Source organism: Ornithorhynchus anatinus, chromosome 5 (genome assembly GCF_004115215.2).
Source record: "Ornithorhynchus anatinus isolate Pmale09 chromosome 5, mOrnAna1.pri.v4, whole genome shotgun sequence".
NCBI classification, from domain to species: domain Eukaryota; kingdom Metazoa; phylum Chordata; class Mammalia; order Monotremata; family Ornithorhynchidae; genus Ornithorhynchus; species Ornithorhynchus anatinus.
Window position 1 is genome coordinate 20,889,076 of NC_041732.1, and position 17,715 is coordinate 20,906,790.

General features: G+C 48.6%; 1 protein-coding gene across 2 annotated transcripts in view; it reads right to left on the reverse strand.

Annotated features, from left to right (window-relative positions):
• Positions 1-17,715, reverse strand: part of NTRK3 (neurotrophic receptor tyrosine kinase 3) — a 364,188-nt gene that overhangs the window by 216,151 nt on the left and 130,322 nt on the right. For both annotated transcript variants that reach the window (XM_029065746.2, XM_029065747.2), the window contains exons 9-11: positions 17,682-17,705; positions 17,160-17,224; positions 16,331-16,433 (exon numbers count right to left, since the gene is read on the reverse strand). In XM_029065746.2, coding sequence (XP_028921579.1) covers positions 16,331-16,433; positions 17,160-17,224; positions 17,682-17,705 — 192 coding nt within the window. The remainder of the gene's footprint in view (positions 1-16,330; positions 16,434-17,159; positions 17,225-17,681; positions 17,706-17,715) is intronic.

The following is a 17,715-nucleotide window of genomic DNA, read 5'->3' on the forward strand; positions in this document are numbered from 1 at the left end:
ACAGTCTAAAAAGGGGAGACAGACAGCAAAACAAAACTAATAGTCAGGCATCAATATCATCAAGATAAATAGAATCATAGATACATACACATCACTAATAAAATAGAGTAATAAATAATATATACAAATATGCACAAGTACTGTGAGGAGGGGAAGGGGGAAGAGCAGAGGGAGGGAGTAGGGGGAGTGGGGAGGGTCAGAGGGAAAGGGAGGGCTCAGTCTGGGAAGGCTTCCTAGAGGAGGTGAACTCTCAGTAGGACTTGAAGAGAGTTAGTTTGGCGGATGTGAGGAGGGAGGGCATTCCAGGCCAGAGGTAGAACGTGGGCCAAGGGTAGACAGCAGGACAGGCAAGAACGAGGCACTGTGAGGAGGTTAGCAGCAGAGGAGCAGAGTGTATGGTGTGGGCTGTAGAAGGAGAGAAGGGAGGTGAGGTAGGAGGGGGCCGGGTGATGAAGAGCTTTGAAGCCAAGAGAGGAGTTTTTGTTTTATGCAAAGCTTTATTGATAGGCAACCACTGGAGGTTTTGAGGAAGGGAGTGACATGCCCAGAGCATTTCTGTCAAAAGATAATCTGGCCAGCGGAATGAAATATAGACTGGAGTGGGGAGAGAGAGGGGTAAGGCCCCCAGGACCTACCAGGACCTCAAATGCCCCTCACCAGCCTCCCCTTCCCTTCTCCTGCTGACACCATCAGCACACCCATCCTCAGGGCCTACCAGAAAAGAGGGTCTCCATGGCCCCAGCCCCCAGCCCTCTGTCAGTGGAGCAGAGCACCTGCTATCAGCAGTAATTAGAAGCAGAATCACAACCAGACTCCGATTTACGGGCACGGACCGTTTCCCCTCTGGGCCCCTGGGGAGCCGTTAAATAAACGACACTGACTGTGGCACAAGGTGGAGCAGATGGCGAGATTGTTGGCAAGGGCCTCTTAAAGAGCTACCAGTGGGCAGGGGATGGGTCGGGGGGTTGGCTGCCATGTGCCGTAGGCACAAGCCCCCGCCAGCCACATTTTCGGAGGCCTATGGGGCCTTGGGTCCAGGGTGAGGGGGGTGGACAAGGGGCCAAGGAGGAGGAAGGTGATGTGCCAGGGAACTGGGTATCTGGGCAACAAAGGGGATGAGCACCCAGGGATCCTGAGTCCCAACCTGTGGGCTCTCCCTACTGAACCACACAGCCTTGGAGAGGGAAGTGCTAGGTGTTAAATTTTAACTGAAAAATCAGTTAGCCTGAATCAGCAGGTGCCATTTTTGTCACCAGCTTTAGGGGTTTGAAAACCCAACCATGACAGGACAACACGACCCCCTGGCCTTTAGCTCCTTGGATTTGGGCTCTGATTCTGCTGGGAGCGCAGAGGGCAGAGAGCTGAACTGAGTGAGTGTGTGGGTGTGATGACATTAAGTGCCCCTCCGGCCATGATACGGAAGCTGTCCCCCTCCACAGGCAGCCCCCCAGAGCATGGGCCCTTCCCCTCCTGGAGGGCCCCAGGCTCAGCGGAGGGTGCCAGTGAGCTCCGTGCCCAGAACAGGTACCCTCTAGTGGGACAAACCCATCCTTTGGGTGAATAAGCCAAATCTGTTCTTTTTTTTTCCAAGCCCAAGGTTTGGATTTGTTTCCAGGCAAATTCACACTGTGTTACCCAACGTTCAAAGTCTGCCCCAGCTTGGGGCCCATCCAGCCTGACTTCTTGTTTTGTTTTGCTGTCCGTCTCCCCCTTTTAGACTGTGAGCCCATTGTTGGGTAGGGATTGTCTCTGTCTGTTACCGAAGTGTACATTCCAAGCACTTAGTACAGTGCTCTGCACACAGTAAGCACTAAATAAATAAGATTGAATGAATGAATGAATGAAAAAGAGGAAGGAGGCAAGAAGTATTTGTCCACGGAGAGCACGGGACTGGGTTCTAATCCCAACTCCCTCACTTGCTTGCTGAGTGACCTTGGGCAAGATACTTGACTTCTCTGGGCCTCAGTTTTCTCATCTGTCAAATGTGAGCTAAATACCATTTTCCCTCCCTCTTCACCTGTGAGTCAGAGACTGTATCTGACCTGATTGCACTGTATGGACCATAGTGATTGACACATAGTAAAAGCTGAACAAAGACCACTATTATTATTAGTACTGGAACTAAAGAACAGCCCCCTTTCTCCACCACTCCTCAATCAATCATATTTATTGATTGCTAAAGCATGCAGAGCACTGTACTTCAACACTTGGGAGAGTACAACAGTAACATAATGGGTAGACTCATTATCCTCCCACAACAAGCTTACATCCAAGAACATTCCCAGTATTCTAAGGGACATCCCAGAGGTGTTAAAGAGGGAGACAACATTGCAAGGTCTTTGACTTCTGAATGTATGGTCTCTATACGTATCTTTTAGTATATCTTGACAGATAGTAAGCACCATTATTGTTATTATTGTTAATAGATGCATCCTAGATTATGGGATCTGAAGAAATTGACTCAATTAGCAGACACATGGACAATCCAGGTGACGACTCCTGTCTACCTGTTGAAAACCAGACTATCAGTTACCCTACTAAGTTTTCATATCTTCCCTGTTCTGCTCTGTAACTTGAAGGTTGGGAAGGCAGTCAGGGAGGAGGAAAATGTGAGACTTCAGTACACAAGAATTCTAACCCATCCTCACTACAAGCCCCTAATTGGGACCTAAAATAAGTAGAGATTGAGTATGTATTTTTAAAAAAAAATTAATAGTATTTGTTCATTCATTCAATAGTATTTACTGAGCACTTACTGTGTGCAGACTACTGTATCAAGTGCTTGAGAGAGTACAATATAACAATAAACAGACACATTCCCTGCCCACAATGAGCTTAAAAGCTTACTATGTGCCAAGCACTGTGCTAAGCACTGGGGTAGATACAAGCTAATCAGGTTGGACACAGTCCCTATCCCAGTTAGGGCTCAGAGTCTTAATCCCCATTATCAGATGAGGTAACAGGCACAGGGAAGTGAAATCACTTGACCAAAGTCACCCAGCAGACAAGTGTAGAAGGAGGGTTTGAACCCAGCTCCTCTGACTCCCAGGGCCAAGCTTAAATGTGCTGCTTCAACCTGTGGAAGACCAGCTCCCATAAAGGACAGTTTTCTGACCTCCACTCCCTTCCCTTCCCAGAGTCCTATTCTAAACATTTCTCTTCCCCTAACTCCTGATCATGGGAAGATCCCAGAGCATAGGCTGTGAACAACTATTCCCCCATTTTATAGAGGTTTCTACAGGAGAAACCCAAAGTCAAAATCCATAGGATCCGAGGTGGAAAAAAAAAAACCCAAGTGGTATCCATTCTCCCTGGTCAATGCTCAGGTCTCTGCACTTGGATTTGTTCCTTTTATTCATCTCACCTTCAGCCCTTCAGCACTTACATACATATCCATACATATCCGTAATTTATATTAATATCTGCCTCCCCTCTAGTTGTAAGCTCGTTGTGGGCAGGAATCCTGAAGCAGGATGATGTAGTGGATAGAGCATGGGCCTGGAAGTCGGGTCATGAGTTCTAATCCCAGCTCTGCCATGTGCCTGCTGTGTGACCTGGGGAAAATCACTTGACTTCTCTGCATCTCAGTTACCTCATCTATAAAATCGGGATAAGAGCGTGAGCCCCACGTAGGACAGGGACTGAGTCTAACCTCATTACCTTGTATCTACTCCAGCACTTAGAAAAGTGCTTGACACATAGTAAGTGCTTAACAAGTACTATAATAATAATACTAATAATTATTATTATTACCAATTCTGTTATATTGTACTCTCCAAATGGCTCAGTTCAGTGCTCTGCACAGGGCAAGTGATCAATAAATTTGAGTGAATGGTTGACTGATTGGACCCACCCCTCTGCCCAGCCCTGGGGTTCAGGTGAAAATTTGGGGCTAAGTGGGGAAACCCAGGAGATCCCAATCTGAAGGATCCAGCCAAGGTGACCCAGCTGGGAAAGGAGAGGGATCGAAGGGTCATGGGAAAGGAATCCAAGACCACGGTTAGCCGACCTGGAGGTAGGGAATGATCTGGCTTCAGGAGGGGCCTGACCAGCAGGTAGAAGGTTCTAGGAGGACAGTATGAAACCCCTCCCTGGAGCCCCTTCAGCCCCTTGACTGAGGTCTGAGGACCACCCACCCAGCCTCCAAGCTACTTCACTCTTGACCCCTGCAGAACCCTAGGGCCCAGGACCAGTCCCAGTAGAGGGGAGGGGGTTGGGCAATTAACTCTCTGAAACCCTGGGCTGAAAGCAGGAGCAGAGTTCTCATGCTGTTGGTCCCCACAAAGAGGCCTCCCCTTCAGTGTAACAAGTGGCCAACAGAATCCTGTTGGCAGTTGCTGGCCCTTCAGGAGCCAGCAGGGATATCCCATGGGTAAGGTAGACCCACCCTAAAAACCCCAGTGGCTGAGTCTGGAAAGCAGAGAGAAATGTGAAACTAACTTGTCAGCGACAAGGAGGGGCAGAGGGCCACCTCTGGGGTCTGGGAGAGTGCATATTTGTTTTGGGTATGGCATGTGTTAAGCCTCACTGTATGCCAAGCACTCTACTAAGCACTGGGGTAGGTACAAGATCCTCAGGTCAGACTAAATCCCTGTCTCACAAAGGGCTCCCAGCCTAAGGGAAGAGTGGGTATTGAATTTCTATTTGACAGATGAGGAAACTGAGGCCTGGAGAAGTGAAGTGACTTGACCAAGATCACTTAACAGGTCAAGTAGTAGAACTGGGATTGGAACCCAGGACCCCTGACTTCCAGTCCTGTCCTCTTTCCACCAAGGCCATGCTGTTTCTCTAACCCAGATTAGGTGGGTTACATGAATTAGAATTAGCTGGCATAAGGTAAAGGCATAAAAAGGACTCTGGTTTTGGGGATGGGGGGCATATCCGCAACCTCTAGAGCATGAAGTGGGGGATCTCTAACCCCTCCTTCATTCCAGCCGTTGTGTTCCCTGCCCAGCCCCTCCAAACATGGATGACCCTTCTGAGGTCAAAGATGAGGGAAAAACCAGCCAGTGTCACTGGACTCAGTGAGAACTTGTGGCTAAGTGTAGGGAGAGGAAGGCCTTCAGCAGCTTTTAAGTCTGCCAGTGGGCTCTGTTCAGCAGGCAACAGGGTGTATAAAATTGGTCTTCAAAGCACTCCATCACCTCACCCCTTTCTACCTCACCTCGCTTCTCTCCTACAACCCAGCCTGCGCATTCCGTTCCTCTAGTGCTAACCTTCTCACTGTGCCTCGATCTCACCTGTCTCGCCGCCGACCCCTGGCCCACATTCTACCTCTGTCCCAGAACACCCTCCCTCCTCAAATCCACCTATCCTCACCTGCAAAGCCTTAATGAAGGCACATCTCCTCGAAGAGGCCTTCCCAGACTAAGGTTCCCCTTTTCCCTCTGCTCCCTCTCTGCTCCCCCTCCGCTCCCTCCCCCTTCCCCCCTTCATTTCCCCTAAGCTAAGCCCCCTTTCCCTCTGCTCCTCCCCCTCTCCCTTCCCCTCCCCTCAGCACTGCGCTCATTTGTACATATTTTTATTACCCTATTTATTTTGTTAATGAAGTGAACATCTCCTTGATTCTATTTATCGTGATTATGTTGTCTTGTTTTTGTCCATCTGTCTCCCCTGATTAGACTGTGAGCCATTGGGCAGGGATTGTCTCTATCTGTTGCCGAACTGTACATTCCAAGTGTTTAGTAAAGTGCTCTGCACATAGTAAGTGCTTAATAAATACTATTGAATAAATAGAATGAATAAGCCCCACTTTTCCTCATCTCCCACTCTCTTCTATGTTGCCCTGACTTGCTCCCTTCACTCCTCCCCACTCTTCCCACTCCACAACACTTACAAATATATCTGTAATTTTATTTCTATTGATGTCTGTCTCGCCCCCCAGACTGTGAGCTCATTGTGAGCAGGGATTGTCACTCTGTTGCCGCATTGTACTTTCCCAAGCACTTAGTACAGCGCTCTGCACACTGTAAGTGCTCAATAAATTTGATTGAATGAATGAATGGGAATGACCAGAGAACCGAGGTCCAGGTGCTGAGCTCTTCAGCCCAGCTGGAACTTCAAGGTCCCCAGCCTGGACAAATGGGTCTAGACCTCTCCCGCCTGGCCCAGAGCAGGCCAAGCTGCCTGGTGCCAGGGGTGCCTGCCAGGCAGAGAGAGAGTTTGGCTTGGCACTCCCAAGGCTCATGAAGAATTTCTCCAAACTTGGTCTAGCCAAGTATGTGACCCCCCCATTTCTCAACAAACCAGAGAGCAGGGCAGGGTGCCAATGCAAACTCTGGGGCAGGGAGGTGCGAGGGAGCAAGGGTAGAGGGGCAGTGGGGTTGGAAGAACAGGCAGAAGAGGATCTGCTCGACCCGCTAAAGACAGAGTTTCCAGCATAGATTGGCTCAGGCAGCATCAGCTAACCCAGGTCCCACACCCTCTCTCCTGGCTCTCTCTGCCTTCCTGGGGAGTGGGCATCTCTGCTGCCCAGAGAGTTAATATTAACAAGACAAGGGAACAGAAAACCCACTCTAAGGGGTTGAGGAGCAATGTTGCCTAATGGAAAGAGCACGATCTTGGGAATCAGAGGACCTGAGTTCTAATTCCAGTTACATCACTTGCCTTTTGTGTAACCATGGGCAAGTCACTTCACTTCTCTGTGCCTTAGTCTCCTCATCTGTAAAAGGGGTTTTCCTACTTATAGTGTGAGCCCCATGTGGGACAGGGACTGTGTCTGACCTGATTAATTTGTATCTAATCCATTACTAGCACAGTGCTTGATACATAGTAAGTGCTTAATAATAATAATAAAAATATTATTTTTATTATTACTATTATTAAAAACCCAGACTTTTCAGTCTACAAAACCTCAGCCAGTCCACCCACAACTGGAAGCCTGGGAACAGTGCTTGATCACTCTATGTCAAGGCAGATATAGCCAAGCTGAAGGCACAGAGAAGCAGTGTTGCCTAGAGGAAAGAGCTTAGCCCAAGGAATCAGGAAACCTGAGTTCTAATCTCTGCTCCCCACTGGCCTGATGACTTTGGACAAGTCACCTAACTTCTCTGTGCTTCAGTTTCCTCATCTTTTCAGGGTATTTGTCAAGCTCTCACTATGTGTCAGGCACCTTCCCACATGGGGTTCAGAGTCTTAATCCCCATTTTACAGATGAGGTGACTGAGGCACAAAGAAGTTGAGTACCTTGCCCAACATCACACAGCAGACAAGTGCTAGAACCCAGCTCCTTCTGACTTCCAGGCCTGTGCTCTATCCTCTTGGCCGTGCTGTTTCTCTGTAAAATGGGGATCAAATATCCACTGTCCCTACTCACTAAATTTTAAGCCCCATGACAGACAGGGACTGAAACCGATCTGACTGCACTGTATCTCTCTCAGCACTTCGCTCGGTACATACTAAGCCCTTAACAAACACTATTACTATCAGAAGGTTAAACCAAGATGATCATCTTGGAAGGAGAAGCCTTCCTATGAGAAGAGAATGAAAAGATTGGGATTCTTTAATCGATAAAGAGGAAAGTGATTTAGTATCATCAACCATTAGAATGGATGTTAAGATGCCACATGATTCCTTTAAGCGCACAGTTGCCACTGTCAAAGGTATAACGTCGACTTCCTGGACCTAGGAGAGAATGATCGAGTAATCTGGGCAATGGACAACGTAGCCTGTGAGTCCCGTGTGGGACAGGGACCGTGTCTGACCTGATTATCTTCTATCTACTCCAGTGCTTAGCTTAGTGCTAGGTACTTCTTAAGCGTTTAATAATTGAAATTATTAATGGGAATTCCAAGGTTGCTAGTTCTAGTCCTGGGTGCTACCCTGGATCTCAGTGCCTTCCTCTAAGAGGGATTGTGTATACCAACTCAACTGTACTCTCCCAAGCACTTAGGACAGTGCTCTGCACACAGTAAGTGCTCATAAATAAGAGTGATTGACTGATTGACTGAGTGGAGATGAAAGTCCTAGAAGCAGCATGGCCAAATGGTTAGAGCTCACATCTAGGAGTCAGAAGGGCCTGGGTTCTAATCCTGGCTCTGCCAGTTGTCTGCTTCTCTGGGCCTCAGTTACCTCATCTGTAAAATGGGGATTAAGACTGCGGGCCTCCCCACTAGACTGTGAGCTCATTGTGGGCAGGGACTGTCACTCTTTATTGTTGTTTTGTGTTTTCCCAAGTGCTAAGTTTGGTGCTCTGCACACAGTAAGTGCTTAATAAATAAGATTGAATGAATGAACCTAATGGGAATGCAGGAAGAAATAACTAACCCACTGCAGAGAAGCCCAAAGTGGCTTCACAGTAGTCCAGTTACAGGTCCAATCACCTTAAAGCGAGTTGAAATCAATGACCAGTCTCCACCTTCTTCACCCTCAACTCCTCTATCCGAGAGCTAAGCTCCTCCCAAGCCAACCTTCCTTCTGTGCCTCACTCTCACCTCTCCCACTCGACCCCTGGCTCACATCCACCTCCCACCTGGAACTGCTCTCCCACAGCAACTCCACCAGACCACAGCTCTCCCCATCTAAGAATCCTTCCTGAAAGCCCACCTCTTCCAGGAAGCATTTCCCAATTCAGTTCCTTCTACCTCAGGTCAAATCCTTCCAACTACCACATCAGCACTTTTTCACACCTAATTCAATTTCTCCTGGTCAGGGGGAAAAAGAGTGGGAATAAAGGTGGTGTTTTTAAGTAGTAGTAGAGAGTCAGAAGTCATTAGAATCATGGGTTCTAATTCCAGTTCCGCCACTTGTCTGCTGTGTGACCTTGGTCAAGTCACTTCACTGTGTCTCAGTTATCTCATCTATAAAATGGTGATTGAGACTGTGAGCCGCACGTAGGACGGTGACTGTGTTTAACCCTATTTGCTTGCATCCACCCCAGGGCTTAGTACAGTGCTTGATACATAGTAAGCGCTTATGAATTACAATTATTATTACTAGTAGTAGTAGATGTATTTATTAAGAATTTACTGTGTGCAGAGTACCGTACTGAGTTCTGGGAGAGAATGCAGGGGTGGAAAGTTGACCTATCCCTTGTTTCTATAGAGGAGGATATGTTCCAGCCCTTGAAAGCTCTACCGTCCAAACAGTCAGGGGCTCACGGTTGCAGAGTTAACATTCACGAGCTTGAAACAAGCAGAGAAGGAGAATGAGCTATCCTGATTCAGTCGCTTCCCAGACCCTCACTGGGGAGGGAGAGAAGAGATGAGAGAGGAAATCAGTGACAAACTGTCCTCTGTTCCCTCCTTCCTCATCCTGGCTGGAGGGGTCCCAAGAAATCTCAGTGCAAAAGCCACGTTTCATTAAAGTGACATCTCCAGCCTCCTGCTCTTTCTCCCTTCCCCCTCTGCTGGTCCTCTCTTACGAATCTTCAGCTGAACCGAGCAGCGAGATGAGGGGAGAAAGAGATGGGGGTTGGCTAGGTGATTGTTGTTTCATTTCATTCTTGACTAATCCAGAAATGTGTTTCCTTTGTTCCAGTCTGTTCTCCGTTTAGCTGCTCTGGTCTTCCACGGGTCGCAGGGCTCCTCAGACTCCCAAAGGCAGAGACCGGGGAGTCTACGTCGGCCCACACGGGCCCAGAGCAGAGACAGCCGGGGCCGTTTCCCTTTTTCCACTGCCCACCAGATGATCAATTTCTCCTCTGGGGAATTCCAGTGGGGCTCCTCCGGGAGAGCCACAAGCAGATGGAAAGAGATCAGCTGGGAGAAAGGAATTTGCTGGGCCTTTAGTTGGTAGTGCGCAAGATATCTTGGGATGGCTACCATCAGGAGAGGCAACCAGAGGTCGACTATTCTCATCCATCAGCAGGGGTTTAACCTTGGTTTAGCCCCATCCCTAGCATGGGCAAGCAAGGGTAGGGCCCACTGCCAATATGAAAGCAGATCGATCTAAAAGGAAGTGGCAGAGGCTCAGAGGCAGGGATGTTGGCTGCTATTACTCTGCCAAGCTGACAGCAGCCCGTGGTTAAGAGTAGCAAGCCAGTAGTCAGTGATGAAGGAAAACACGAGGCACTTGGGCTCAGCACTCAGGATTGTGCCATCTCTCTCATCAAATGGAAACTCCTAACCATCAGTTATGAAGCACTCTATTAGCTTGCCCCCTTCCTACTTTATCTCACTGATCTAAGCCCCCCTTTTCCTCTGCTACTCCTCCCCTCCCCATCATCCCAACTCACTCCCTTTGCTCTAACCCCCACCCTGTGCCACAGCACTTGTGTATATATATACACATATTTATTATTCTATTTTATTAATGATGTGTATATATCTATAATTCTATTTATTTATATTGATGCTATTGATGCCTGTTAACTTGTTTTGTTTTGTTGCCTGTCTCCCCTCTTCTAGACTGTGAGACCATTGTTGGGTAGGGATTGTCTCTATTTGTTGCTGAATTGTACTTTTTAAGCACTTAGTACAGTGCTCTGCACACAGTAAGAGCTCAATAAATACGATTGATTGAATGAATGAATGATCTCTTATTATAACTCAGTCTACACATGCCCCTCTTCTAACACCAACCCGCTCCCTCTACTTCAATCACGTCTGCCTGACCCCTTGCTTATGTCCTCCCTGTGTCCTCGAACTCCTTCCCACTTCATATCTGACAGACTGCCACGCTTCTCATCTTCAAAACCCCACTAAAATCACATCTCCTCCAAGAGGCTCTCCCTGACTATGCCCTCATTTCCCCAATTTACCCCCTCTTCTGCATCGCCTATGTACTTGGGCCTGTATCCCTTATGCACTTTGATATTCACCCCCAGCTCAGCCCCACAGCACTTATGAAAAAGTGCTGCCATTTCCCCTATCTGTAATTTATTTTAATGTCTGCCTCCCCTTCTGAACTGTAAGAGCCTTCAAGTCAGGGAACGTGTCTACCGACCCTAGTGTACTGAACTCTCCCAAGTACCTACACAGTGCTCTGCACACAGTAAGTGTTCAATCAATACCATGGATTGAATGATCAGTTGATGGATTGCTGACCAAGTAGGGGAGTCAGGGTTATGGGGGAGGAAGGGCCCAGTTCACCCTCGAGGGAGCCCTGGGGGATGAGAAGATTGCCCTCCTGAGAACACTGAAGTTCCAAGAGGTACTGGGCCATCCATACCAATTTACCTCATGTACGTACAAAGACAGCACAGCATCTCCCAGCCACCAATGCAGGGACCTGGACACTACATGTACCACTCTGGACCCAGGAGGCGGGAAGGGGTTCCTAGTGTATGATGGCTGGGTCAGGGAGAGAATGTCCCACAAGAGCCTTTTGGTTTGAAGTAGCTAATGAGCTCCACCCAAGGACTCTCCTCTCTCTTCCTTCTTCTGGCCTCAAAGCTCTCTGGCTTGACCTGATCATTCAGGGAACCACTCTAGGCCTGAGCAGAGCAAAGGTCTGGAAATGTCAACATTATTATTATTATAATTATTGTTAATGATAATAGTAATCATGAGATTTGCCAAGCACTGTGCTGAGCTCTAAGGTAGGTACAAGATCATCAGGTCTGACACCATCCCTGTCCCATGTGGGCCTCATAGTTTAAGGGAGGGGTAAAAGTAAATTATATTAGTAATACAATAACAGTATCATCCTGAATGTGTGCAGTGTTTTGCTTTTTCAAACTGCTATCACATCAGTTTATCCTCTCTATGAGCTAGGAAGTCTTACCCTCATTTACAGATGTGGAGGGAGAGACAGAGAGGGTAAGTGATGCAAGAGAAGAAGTGTGGCCTAATGGATAGAGCATGGGCCTGGGAGTCTGAAGGACATAGGTTCTAAACCCCACTCCATCACTTGTCTGCTGTGTGACCTTGGGCAAGTCACATCATTTCTCTGTGCCTCAGTTACCTCTTCTGTGGGACACATACTGTGTCCTACCTGATTAGCTAGTACCTACCCTAGTGATTTAGTAGTGTCTGGCACATAGTGAGCCCTTAAAATAAAATATCATAAAAACAAACAAAAAAACCCAACCAAATAGTCCAGGAACACATCTCCTGCCTCATGGAGCCATGCTTTTTCCATCCAGTGACCTAGTACAGGGAGGTGGGATTTCAACAGTGAAAATGGCAGCCTAGGGAGCCAGGACGCCTGCATCTTTTGTCCAGCTCCTCTACTTACCTACAATGATGGGAGGCCAGGCCTTACTTTGCTTTCAAGCCATCTCTTTCCCTCAGTTCCCCGTCCCATCACTGTCTTACTCAAACTCCCCTTTCAACCAATTAATCAACGGCATTTATTGAGTGCTGTGTGTAGACCACTGTACTAAATACTTGGGAGACAAAGTTGGTAGATATGTCCCCTGTCCATAATGAGCTTACAATCTAGAGAAGAAGACAGACATTAAAATAAATTACAACTGCTCTCACAGGCCTCTAAGTTTTTCTGACCTGAGATACCATAATAATCATTATAATGATCATGATTATTATTATTGTTACTGCAATATTTAAGGACTTACTGTGTGTCAAGCAGTATACTGAGTTCTGTGTTAGATACAAGATAACCAGGTCCCACATGGGGCTCACAGTCTAAGATGGAGAACAAGTATTGACTTTCCATTTTGTAAATGAGGGAACTGAGGCCTAGAGAAGTTCTGTGACTCGCCTAAGGTCACACAGCAGATAAGTAGTGGAAGTGGGATTACGCCCCCTGATTCCCAAGCCCATGCACTTTCCACTAGGCCATGCTGGTTCTCAATTTTTGAATCAATGCCTTATCATGGCAATAGAGTTTGCGTACACTGATGAAGCTTAGAGCTATGTCATATAGGGCTACCCAGAATGGAAAGGTCTAATCCGAAGTGTCAAAGTCGATTCACCTGTGCTGGGAAGCAGCGTCTTGGGAAAGAGTCAAAAGAGGATGCTCAAGTGAACAAATCAAAGACAACGGCAGAGACTCGAGTTTTTTTACAGCATGGAAGAAAGCAATGGTAAACCACATCTGTGTCTTTACCAAAAAAAATTCTGTGGATACACATACTAGAATGGCTTTATGACAGAAGATGGAGTCCCATCTTCTGAAGATGGTGTATCTTTTGGAGCCTCTGTGGGTTGGAAACAATCTGATGACATTTGAAGATGCCCAGGTGAAAAACCAAGTCTACCCCATTCCAGAATTTCCAACTAGAAACCTATTTACAATCCGGTGTAGCCAAAAGGAGGGCCTGTTTCCAAGGACCCTGAGCCACCTCTGCGTGAGAAGTCAGGGGTCAGCCACCCTCCAGGGTCAAGACACACTATTACAATCCTTCTAAACTGTAAGCTCCCTCTGGACTGTAAGATCGCTATGGGCAGGGAACCTGTCCTCTAATTCTGTTGTATTGTACTCTCCCATTAGTACATTAGTACGGTGCTCAGAACAAATGAAGCACTCAATAAATACCACTGATCGATTGATTGATTGGAGGATAACTGCACTTCTTGATGTGTGCTACCGAAAATCCCTTAGCAAGAGCCAATCCCCTAGAAATTAGGACTTGGGAGGATTCTGTAATCTGGCCAGATGGCAGTTGCCGTCTATTTATGGAAATACTCTACTCTTGCGAGCACTGTACTAAGTGCTCAGAAGAGAACGATACAATAGAGTCAGTAGACATGATCCCTGCCCTCAGAGAGCTTATATTCTAGAGGAGGAGCTTACAGTCTAGTGGGACAAGTCTTTTCTTGGCACTGTGGGGGATGAGTGGGTTTGGTACCTTTTGCTAACATGCTGGCATTTTGTGGGGAGGTGGTGGGGAGGCAGTACTGGGGACCTGGATCCTATCACCTCAGGCCTCCTGTTCTCATCCCAAGTCCCTCCATCTCTCCCTGTGTCAACACAGATTGGCTTAGGTAGCCCGCTGTCCTCAAGAAGCTTAAAACCTAGTGGGAGGATCTTAAAATTTAATGGGTATAGTGCTCCTTGAAGGCAGGGAGCATATATACCAATGCCATTGCCCTCTCCTATGTGCTTAGAACAGTGTTCTGCACACAGCGAGCCCTCAATAAATCCCATTGATTGATTGACTGGTTCGGGGGAAGTGACAGCTAATGGCAGGGAGAGATCTGGGAAGACTCAGTCAGCACCCACATCGCACCATGACACAACCTCAACTGGCTGAGACCCTGCAAGACTTTGTGGATCTTCTTTCTCACCAAGCCTCCGTCTCCACCCAACCAATGACTTCACCTAACGAAGGCAAGTGGAGGCACAAGATTTTCTCCTTTCCCCCATCCTCCAGAGACCCAGGCCCCAGGACTGAGTGATGACAAAAGAAAGCCTCTGGTGTTCCTATTAGGGGACCCACTTTGTAGCAGCCCCCCACAATCTCACCCACAATAATACCACCTTGAATTTAGTTAAAGCTTTTGAAACATTTTCATATCAATAAGCTCACTGCATTTCCAAAACCTCCCTGTAAGGAAGGGAGAAGTAGTTGTTATCCCCATTTTACAAATCAGGAAAACAAGGCCTAGAGAGGTAAAGCAAAACAGCCGACGTCACTCAGCAGGCCAGTGGCTGAGCTGTGACTAAAAGCCGGGTCACCTGGCACAAAGATCCCTGACTGTCCCACTGGGACTAGCCCCACCTGACTTCTCTCCTGTTACTGACTGCTTCCTCAGGATCCAGACCCTTAAGCCCACTTCCACAACTTCATGGGGGTGTCTGGCCTGGAGTTCAGAGAGCAGGAAGAGAGTTCTGCCTACCCTCACATCTTCCTTCAACCTTGCCAGCCCAGACCTGCTCTTCTCAACCAAAGCCTGCAGGAGGCTCAGCCCAGGCGTTGGGTCTAGGCAGAGGAAGAGGAGGAGAGTGAGGAGAAGGAAGAAGACAGGGAGGAGAAGGAGGAGCAGGAGGGAGAGGAGCAGGAGAAAAGAGGGGAAGAGGATTGCCCTTTAGTGCAGCACAGCGCAGCAGGGCCACCCCAGCGGGCAGAGCCATTTTTTCGCAGCACGGGAACATGCCATTCTCAGAGCCTGGTGACAATTAACAGGAAAAAATAAGTGTTCTGGCAGTTCTGCCAAGCAGTGGGCGTGGCCTCGTCTGGGGGTGATCCAGCTTCCCCCTGCTCCTGGAGTGGAGTGGAGAGGGACAGGGCAGCTGGCATGCTCCCTCTGACAACAGATGCGCCCATCTCCCTTCACAGGGCACAGGGAGGAAACAGGGAAGAACAGAAGGCTTCCACACCTTTCTCACCCTGAAGCCCTGCCCCATCCCACTCCAGCAGCACCTCCAGGAGGTCCTCTGCCTGGTCCCTGACCCCTCAGGCCTGCTCCTGACCACTTCAGGATCCTGGCAGCTCCCTGGCCCTCACTCTGGATTCTCCCCAGACCATCTCTCAGGCAACAGCCTCTCTCCTCCAGCCAATTTCCTCCCGCGATGCATTTTTCCATTTTTAAATTCTGCCAGATGAAGCCACATCAGAACACTGTCAAGGCAGAGACAAGTTCCCTCACTGGAGCAGGTCTGGCTTCCCCATGGAACCACAAGACTCTGGGCCCACTGCCCAGGGGGTGGCAGGTCCAAGCATTCCAAGGGGTTCAGATGCTCTCACCTTGCACACGCCTGAAGGAATGCCCCCAGCCACCCAAGGTTCTCGCTTGGAAGATGGCAATCTGGACCCAGCCTTAACACCTTAACAGATCCACGGGGCCTAGAGGCCATCCACGGCCACTTCCCAATTCCGGCATCCCCCAAAGGCAGCCCTTCAGGGTCAGTGCCTCACTCACACCACCGGAATCCCCCCTCTCCTCCCCACTTCCCACAAGCCCTGGGTTTCTGCCTTGGCCTGGGCCCAAGTTCGGGCCCTGGACCTGAACGAGGCGGATGTCATGGGAATGGGCCAGCGGTCTTAGCGAGCCTGTTGCTCTCGGCATCAGCCCAAGGCCCTCAGTGGAGCAACATGCCATGACAACTCCTTGGTGAGGGAGTCAAGGGCCAGGCCCATTTGGCCTGCTCAGTCCCTCACCCTCACTGCACCCCCTGGGTAGGGTGCAGCCAAGTAGCTGGAAAATTGTTTTGAGCAACATCAGCAGGAAGAAAGAGCCCCCCTAACCACATCCTCCTGCACGTAGAACCAGACCCTCCCCCAAGCCATTTCCATCCCAAACCAACAACAAACACATTCATCCAGTGCTAAGCAACACTGCCACCCAGACATCGGCTTTTACAAATATCACTGCCTCAGTGCAACAACATGATGACCGCAAAAGAGCCAGGATCCCCAGAGAGGCCCCAGTGGCCCGGCCACCAGTTTGGTTCCCAAATTGGGGACAGAAATGGCATCTTGCCGGCAGAGGAGATGGCTTTTCCCAATGGCACTCCCTTCTGGTGAATAGAAATCCCGGCATACCTTTCATGCCAAACTTGGACCGGCGGCCATATTTGTTGATCATGATAAAGAGGACCACCAACAAGACACAGGCAAAAGCTGCAAGTCCAACGGCAATGGATACCTGGTGGAGTCAAAAATGGAAAGTCAGGGTCAGACTCTTCAATTCTCGCATTGGAAGAAACTTTGACAAAATTCATCTTGCCTCTACCTCTGCCCCTTCTCAGGTGTCCCAGACTAATCCCTCTGGGACAGATGAGCACCTGTTTCCCTTAAATATCCCCAATGCTTTCCTTAATAGGCAGTTGCAGGGTTTGATCATCCTTACAGTCTCAAAATTCTTCCTGGTCTCCACCTGAAATCTCTCCTGCTTTCATTAGAGCCCATTTCCTCATCCATAAAATAAGGATGAGATACCTGCTTCTCATCCTCAGTGGCATTTATTAAGCTCTGACCATGTGTTGAGCACTGTGCTAAGAGCTCTACCCACTTGTACTAAGATCTCTAACTACCCATGTGGGAAAGAGAACTTAGCACAGAGTAGTTAATAAATACCATCACTGTCATTGTTTCCTTTTCCTTTCCTAACGGTGTTGCTTTTTCCTGGACTATATTTAGCTTCTCCTCCACCTTTGAAAGTGTAGCAAGCATAGCTGCACCCAGGACTCTAAAAAAGGTCTCTTCTGGATAACCAGGAAAGTTCAAACTATATAGTCTTGAAAAGCAACAGGGCAGAGAGGTATCTATAGTCACCCCATCTGGGCTACTGAGTGGCATCCTCCCAACCGTCCAGTAGTCCCCATCCTGGTCCCCAGGAAAGATTACTCCCATGAAGTGGAATGAGACTCACCCCAAAGGTATCCTCCTCAGGTTTGTGGGTCACGGTGATGGGAGGCGTGGGACTCACTTCATAGACTGGAGTCAGAAGGAAACAAAGAGAGATTACTCCACAGAGCATGGGAGAGTATAATACGTCAATGCCCAAGGAGCTCCTGACCCCCTCTAGCCCCAACCCTCTTAACTTACCCCAAGCCTAGAACCCCCCTGGAATGCTAGAACCACTGAGTCCCTCTGCCACTGCTCCCTAGAATGCTCAGCCCTCTCTCACCCATGCAAAAGTCTGGCCAGGGAAGTGGGCAGTCATTCCAGGATTACCCTGGAGCAAATCAAAACTCCAAGCTCCGGCTCTGGCCCATAGGGGGCATCTCTGGGCACACCAGAGGGCCCCCAGGGAGCTCTGATGGTCCTGAAGCACCCCCCTCACATACTCACTTTGAATTCTCTAGTTTCCCCCTCCCCCAGTGGTGGAGCCAGGTGCTCCCAAAAGCCCAAAACTTGGATAATTAGAAAACAAGAGGTAAAGCACACTTACATGAGATAAAGTTATCCGTACTCTCTGCAAAAAG